Here is a 7,514-nt window from a genome sequence, read left to right on the forward strand (position 1 = left end):
GGGAGCAAATGCAGAGCATCCGGGAATTAAACCAAGGGGTAGAAAGGGATCCAGGAGCAGGAGAAGGCCTCCAGGGAAGAGAAATGGGGCAAGCTGGGAAGCCCAAGCCTCCAGGTTCACCAGGCTGACACAGGGATCAAGACGGCTTCCCCTTATCAGCGCCTGGTGCCCACCCGTGGCCACTGTGGGAATCACACTTTGCTGTGCCCAAGGTCAGGCCCTCCAGCAAAGCTCAGTCCGGTTCCAAATGGATCTTCTCAACTTTCCTGTTAAACCTGCGGATCCAATCCCCACCCCACCCCGCCCTCACTGGTTAAGAAAAGGTCTTAGAACACACACCAGCTGTACTCATTACACATTTATTGTACATTTTCACAATCTGGATGCGTCACAGATTTGGGGGCATGGGGGAGGGAAGGGGGGCAGGGGACACTGGGATAATATGGGGGGGTCTAGAACACAACACCCCCACCCCAGCATCTCTCCCTACCCTTTCACACCACAGCTCAGATCTCCCTGCTCCCCCGTCCACACAGAAACCTTGAGTGTGGGGGGAAGAAAGAGTTTGGGGGGGTCCCCTCCAGCAGATTAAGGGACTGTACCCTCAGACCCCTAAAATTGTGCCATTTAAAAAGACATTAGACCCTTCCTCTATCACTTCACCTAAGGAGGAGACAACGCTCTGGGCTCGACTGCCCTGGAAAGGGGCGAGAATCCCCATCTTCCAGCAAGTCCCATACACTCATTGGCAGTGACTAGTACCCCCGCCCTGACTTCAGGGGGGCAGTCAGAGGAGCTGGGCAGTGATGGGAGCCACAACCCCCCCAAATTAGGGAGGGGAGTTTTCAGTCCAACCCCCAGCAAGGGTGGGGCCAGATCTCAGGCAGGAATTGGGGGGATTCTCTGCCCTGCCCCACTCCTCCCCAAGGCAGTGATGACCCCCCACACACTGGTAGCCATCTCTCCCAAAAGAGTCAGATTGCGGCCAACCCCCAAACTCTCCCGGCAGGAGGAGGAGGAGGAGGCAGATCAGGCGGATGGGAGGGAGGGAGACCCCATGGGAATGTCGGTTGAGTGCCCCACATGAAAACTGGGGAGCACGAATGTGGGGAGAGACTCCAAGTGGCAAAACTATTGGTCCTTCATGACACACTGAACTCCGAGACACTTCCACACCAGCTGGGGGGAGGGGGGAGGGAGGGGAGGGGACAAGAGGTTTGGAAAATGGGGGCAGGGGAGGCAAACTGGACTAGAGGGGGCTAGGAGGGGGTGATTCTGGGGGCCAGAAGGTTCTGGCTCCCCAAAAGCCCAGGCTCCCACCACCTGCAAGGAACGTCATGCAAATGAAAGTGATACAAGGACCATGGGGACTAGCGCCTCAGTAAAAAAGCAACACAGGTTGAAAGAATGAAGGATGATGGAACAAAAGAGAAGGAAACCAAAAGGGATGTCAGTATGTAAATGAGGCTAATTAACATGCTGGAAGCTCCCAGAAGACCTTGGGATTCTTAGGACCAAGTGGGGCCAGTCTCAGGGCCTCCCGACAATGCAAAGATGCACCTAGGGAGGCCTGGACAGTTGCTTTTTGTTTTTTGTTTTTTGTTGGGGGTGGGGGTGCAGGGAAGGCCAGGGTGGGAGGAAGGATCAGCTAAATCCAAGGGAAAGAGGAGAGGAAGAGGGACTATTGCATAGCAGATGCAAATGAAAGGACTAGGGGCTGGTCAGGAAGAGAGGGAAGGGGCGGGAGGAGAAGAGAAAAGAGATGGGAACTTCAGGAAGGGGTGTTAAGGACAACCGGAAAAATCTTCTAGTAATAAAACTACAAACAGACCAAATATATATAATATTATATATGTATAAATAACAGCTGGCTATTTACAGGGGGGGCACACACACAGGGACACACACACGCGGATCCAGGGGAGGGGGGGCTGGAAGATATGGCTGAGAGGTGGAGGAGCGGCTGGGGATGGGGGGGGGGTGGGGAGAGGCCCTTCTCTGGGCAGGGCGGGCTCCTCGGGGGTTTAAGAGCTGAAGTAAACTGTAGAGAAGGAAAGAGAAGGAAGAAGAGACAAGGGGAGAAAGAAAGAGAGAGAAAGCAGTGTGTCAGGCCTGGCCCTGCTCCCATCCCCGCCCCCCACGGCCCAGCCCTCTCAGCCTTAGGGTCTTCATCTGTAAAGCAAGGGGCTGGACTGGTAGGTTCCAAGGTCTCTTCAAGTCCATGGTATGGCCCTGGGGCCACAGCCTCTTAATCCTCTGGGCCTCTGGGCCCACAAGCGCTCAAACAGTAGGATGTCTGGCTTCCTAGCCGTGTCTCAAGCCCCTGGGCTTTGCCTGCTCTCCCACTTCCCAATTCCAAGGTCCCCAGACTGGGCTCTTAGGCCCAAAATCTATCCTCAGGGAACAGTGGGGATTCACCAGCGTTCCTGTTTCCAAAAATCTTAACAAAAGTTGCCCAGAACCAGGCAAAGTGAAGACTAAACAGCATCGAGGTTTTGGGCTCTAGATGGATCAGAGCTGCGGTCGGCAGCTATACGTGCTTTCTGCTGAATAGTAAAATCTAGGTTAATGACCTTCAAAACCTAGAAGGGGAAACCTCTCCAGAGAAAGGGCCCTAGCCACTGCTGCCCTACTCACCGATGATGATGATGAGGATGATGGCGCAAATCACTCCCAAGATGATCATCATCTGGGGGCGAGAGGGGGGGTCAGCAACACAGACCGTGACACCCCCATTCACCCACCAGTTCTCTTGCCAGCCCCCTCCTGCGTGCCTCCACTCCACCCTCACCTTGAGGTTTTTCCACCAGTATTTGCGCTTGAGCTTGGCTGCACTTGTTTCAAACTGGGAGGCCCCTGCCTGGAGGGCATCTGCACGGTCGTCCAGCTCTGACAGCTTCTGGTCCCGCTCCAGGACCTTGTCCACGTTCACCCTCATGATGTCCACCACCTGGGGGAGGGGCCCGCGAGGCAGGGGGTGTGCCAAGGCCGCCTCAATGAGGGCACTCCTCAACCGTGCACCCACAGAGAACATGCACCCCGATGGTGCCAGGCTAACATGCCAAGGACACACAGAGAACATGCCTAGCAACCTGGGGACATGCAAGGAGCACACATCAGGGGCATGCTGAGGGCCAGACATCTCAGATGTCACAGCAGCACCCTCTATGCACTGAGCCTCAAGCAGCCTGTCCATCACGGGGCCACACCTGCCGGGGCCGAAACACCCCAGGACAGCAAGGCTGACTAACGCCCCAGGGCCGTTGCAAGTGCATGCTCAACAGGGAAGGGGCATGGCGTGTCTTTGTCCCCAAACTCACAGACTCACCACCTCCAACCAAGATGGGCCCCCACACCGCTATGCCAACCCTCAGGGTCCTTCCCGCTGCCGTTGACACCCCTCGCACTCACCTCATCCACCTGGGCCTGGGTCTGCTGCAGTCTCCTGTTACTGGTGAGGTTTGGAGGAGGCGCAGGGGGGCCTCCCTCCCCAGCTGGGGCGGCGGGGGGGGCGGTGGCAGCGGTAGCCGACCTGAGGGGCAGGGGCGGATTACGACCCAGGGCCTCCAGCCACAAGCCCCGCGGCCAGGGCTCCGCCCATCCTCCTGTCCATCCATCCGTCCCTCCCTTTCTCCTTCCCGGGAGGAAGGCCGCCGATGGGAACCCTGGATTTCGTCCGGCCCCGCCGCCGCCGCCAAGCCGCGTGACCTTGAGTCGGGCCCCCTCCCCCCCCTCCGGGCCTCAGTTTCCCCGCCTGTCAAATAAGGGCGACCTCAAAGACAAGGTCCGGGATCGCCCCGAAATGACTGGCGGCAGCATGACAGGGGCGGGCGGACGCCGGGGCCGCTCCATCCCGGGGCCATCGCCCGCGCGGCCAGCCCGGGAGCGGCGCTCTCCAGCTACCCGCGCGCAGTCACGGGCGCCGGCCTAGCCTCGGGGCGCGGGCCGAACCCCGGGCGACCCCCGCACCGGCTCCCAAGGGCGGCGGCCGGCGCAGGCAGACAGGCCCGGTACGGGCGCCGGCGGCCGACTCACATGGCGGGGGCGGCGGGAGGACGACTCGGCAGCGGCGGCGGCGGCGGCGGTGGCTGCGGCGGCGGCGGCGGCTCGCGCTGGCTCCGACTGGCGCTGGCTGCCCGGGACGGGAAGATGGCGGCCGCACGTCACCCACATCCGGGCACTGCGGGCGGGGGCGGGGCCGGCAGGCGACGCGTCGGGAGCCTGGGCGGTGGGGGCGGGGCCGGCGGGGCAGCGAGCCCCCCGCCCTCCACCGCCGCTCCCGCACCTGCGGCTGCACCGTGAGCCCCGAACCCGGGTGCTGCGGCCCCCCGCGCCCGCCGCCAGCCCGCCCCGTCGCGCCGCAGCCCTCCCGGCCGCCCCTCGCCACTGCCCTCTGCTGCTGATGGCGCCCCTGAGCCCCGGGCCACGTCCTCCCCCACCCGCGAAACCCGTAAACCAGTCAGCACTCCACGCACACAGCGCCCCCTCCCCCGCGAGGCCTCGGCCTGCGCCCGGGTCCCGACGCCAGCGACCAGCCTCAGTGTTTGCAGGGGGCTGGGGTGGGAGGTTAGAAGGGGCAAGCGCAGGTCGCCGGACCACGCCGCGGAGGTGGATGGGGCGGAGGGAGTTGGTCCCCTCGGTCCGCCCCGCAGGTGGAGGGCTCCGGGGAGGCCTGGAGCCCCTGGCCGCTGAGTAACGGGATGTAAAGAAAGGGAGAAGAGGCAGGCTCTCCTCCCCCCACCCCCACCCCAACCAAGTCACTGCAGGGTGTGGGGCTCAGACCAGGGGTGCTTGGCAGGCCGGCCCGGCTGAGGTAGGCCAAGGTTAAGGCCAGGGAAGAGGGCACGAGGCTTCCCCGCGGGGCTGCTTCACGTGGTGGCCACAGACCCGCAGACCAGCCAAAACCCAGCTCTGTCCCAGAGTTGGGTCAGCTCCCCGGGCGACAGGAGGACTCAGCCTCTGGTCCCAGGCTGCGACAGGAGGGGGCTTTGGGGGTTTTCTGTTTGTTTGGTTTGTTTTTCTTTAGGGGGAAAGACAGTCGGCATGAACTGCCCTGCAGTGCCCAGGTACATACTACTTTACACGCGGATCAGCCTCATAGGTGTGACCTTGGCCAGTTCCTGTCCTGTCCCTAGACCCCAAATACATAACATCTGTAGGCACTACACATATAGTTGTTAAAATGCCTTGATCTGGAACATGGTGAGAGATTATTCACATCCCCTTCCATCCCTGACTGGTCTCTTTAGGTCCCTCTAAACAGCAGCTGCACCCAGTCCGCTCATCCCCAGCAGGCCTGGCCCTTCGGAGAGAAGATGGAACCAGATGAGCTGACCGTCTTGTGGGGTGGGTCAAGGCAAGCCCCAAAAGTGAAGAAGGATATGTCTTAGGGGAGGAATAGCCCTGGCGGGGGGGGGGGGGGGGGGGGGGGGGGAGGGGGGGGCGGGTTGCTCATTGAATCCCTGGAAGGGGAGCAGAGGGAGGCTGCTGGCCTTGGTCTCAGAGACAGAGGGGAGCCAGCTTCTTCCCTCCCCCACCCTGGCCTCCCGGTGTGAGAACCTCCCTAATGCAGCGCCCCCACCCCCTCCCAGCCAGCCGAAGCCTGGGGACTGGCTGTGTCACCAGAGGTGTCATTTCCCAGCTGTCTGGGGAAGGTGAGTGAACTGGGAGCTCGTGGTGGGTGTGGGGACTCAGCAGATCCAAGATAAGATCCTCTCGGCTGCTTCCCCTTCCCGGAGCAGCCACTTGCCTGGCCCTTGTGCAGCGGCACAGGACGCCCAGGACGTCTGGGCGGCTCAGCCTCTGTGCAAAGGAAGAAAAGACCAGCTTCTCTGAAGACTCAGATGGCACTGTGGGGTGCTAGCTTTTGCTTTCTGGCCTCGAGACTACTCTGTTTTCTAGCCAGAGAACAAAGATGCCAAATTCCAGCCTTTTAAGTTCAAAAGCTGCAGCGTCCGGGTCTAAGACAGGGAAGGTTGGAAGGAAATAGGCCCCTCCCCCACCGGCCCGGAGCCCCTGCACCGGCTGGGGAGAAGCCGTTGGAGGACCAGCCCAGATGTTAGACATTGCCTTAGGAGTGATCCTCATTTTCCCCAATGGCCAAATCCAGAGGACGTGGAAGGGACAGAACCCAGAATAAACCCGGGGAGCCAAGGCCGTGAAGTGTGGCTTGGAAAGCTAGCACATCGCTATTGCGTCCTGGGGGCAGCAGCACAAGAGCAGGAATGAGGGCCCGTATGATCCACGGAGGTGGGGAACCTACGAGGATTTATCTCAGAGGAGTCTCGCTGAGCAGCCCACCCAAATTTAGATCAATGGTGGAGGCAGGAGAAGGGGTGGCGTGGGATAACTGAGTTCACCTGGAAATGGATAAGGGAATGTTTTCTGCAAGCAGTAGAAGGGAGACCCAAAATAGAAGTTGAACTAAAGGAAAATAATCTATTTACAGACCGAGATGATGGAGGTTTCTACATTCACCTGCGTTTGATAGCCAGATCTCTGGGCCCCACTCCCAAGGCTCATTCAAAAGAGGTTGGGGGGGGGGGGGCAAGTTCATTTCTAACAAGCACCTATGGGGATTCTGATGTAGGCGGCACAGAGAAAAACTTTAATAAAGGCTTTCTTTTATTGCGGTTTCTTCTGCTAACAACAACTGATTTAGAAGTTGGGATGGAATGGGGTGGGCCGGGTCATTCCCACACCGACTCATGAACTTGTTCCATCCGTGAGTCAAACCTGACCAAACAGTAATTAATTTCAGAAACTTTGCCCCTTGATGCTAGTAAAGAAAAGGCCTTCTAATTAAGAGTAGGAGCAAATGCCACCTGGAGTAGAGCCCCAGGGGCCAGCCCCACCTCTGTCACAATCGGCTGGCAAAACCTGTGACCGCTGTGACCTCTGGCTGAGCCCTCCAGTCCTGAAGGCTCAGGGGCTGCCTGCCAAGCCCTGGGCTCCTGGAGAGAAAGGAAACCACCAGGAGTCTACCAGGAGCCTACTGTGCCAGGAGCTGCCGGTGGATTGCTACAGGCATGGTTGTTTTTTGTTTTTGTTAAATATTTATTTTTGAGAGAGAGAGAGAGAGAGTGTGCGGGCGCACGTGCGCAAGCAGGAGAGGGGCAGAGAGAGAGGGAGACACAGAATCTGAAGCAGGCTCCACGCTCTGAGCTGTCAGCACAGAGCCTGATGCAGGGCTCGAACCCACAGACTGAGAGATCATGACCCGGGCTGATGTCAGACGCTTAACGGACCAAGCCACCCAGGCGCCCCTACAAATCACAAGTACAAAAGAATGCACAGCGAACCCTCACTCTGAGCTCCGCCCCCACCACCCTCTGCAACACGGCTGCTGTGTGCAGTCTTGTAAATCCTCCAGAATGGTTGGTGCAGACACACAGACATAGATGCTTCTTTTTTCTTTTGAAAAACACAAATGCTCAGACTATCTGCGTGAAGTTGCCCCTTCCTTTTTTTAGCTTTCTAATTATAGGCTATTTTTTTCTCTTGTGCAACCTCCT

General features: G+C 59.1%; 1 protein-coding gene and 1 long non-coding RNA gene across 2 annotated transcripts; one reads left to right on the forward strand and one right to left on the reverse strand.

Annotated features, from left to right (window-relative positions):
• Positions 1-343: 343 nt before the first annotated feature.
• VAMP2 (vesicle associated membrane protein 2) lies at positions 344-4,107 on the reverse strand. The gene is made up of 5 exons (XM_023244701.2): positions 4,036-4,107; positions 3,412-3,532; positions 2,792-2,950; positions 2,638-2,689; positions 344-2,041 (listed from the first exon to the last, which is right to left on the reverse strand). Coding segments are annotated over exons 1-5 (351 nt in total). The 5' UTR covers positions 4,038-4,107; the 3' UTR covers positions 344-2,024.
• Positions 4,108-4,142: 35 nt separating this feature from the next.
• LOC109494168 lies at positions 4,143-6,635 on the forward strand. Its single transcript, XR_006589287.1, has 3 exons — positions 4,143-5,346; positions 5,592-5,654; positions 6,449-6,635. It is a non-coding gene; the product is annotated as an uncharacterized LOC109494168 (long non-coding RNA).
• The last annotated feature ends 879 nt before the right edge of the window (positions 6,636-7,514 follow it).

The sequence above is a fragment of the Felis catus genome, chromosome E1 (assembly GCF_018350175.1).
Source record: "Felis catus isolate Fca126 chromosome E1, F.catus_Fca126_mat1.0, whole genome shotgun sequence".
Taxonomy (NCBI): domain Eukaryota; kingdom Metazoa; phylum Chordata; class Mammalia; order Carnivora; family Felidae; genus Felis; species Felis catus.

Coding starts and splice junctions, on each gene's coding strand:
- VAMP2 (XM_023244701.2), bottom strand. Junction 2,951..3,411: donor CCCAGGCCCAGGTGGATGAG/GTGAGTGCGAGG, acceptor CCCCTCCCCCAG/GTGGTGGACATCATGAGGGT. Junction 2,690..2,791: donor ACTGGTGGAAAAACCTCAAG/GTGAGGGTGGAG, acceptor TCTCGCCCCCAG/ATGATGATCATCTTGGGAGT.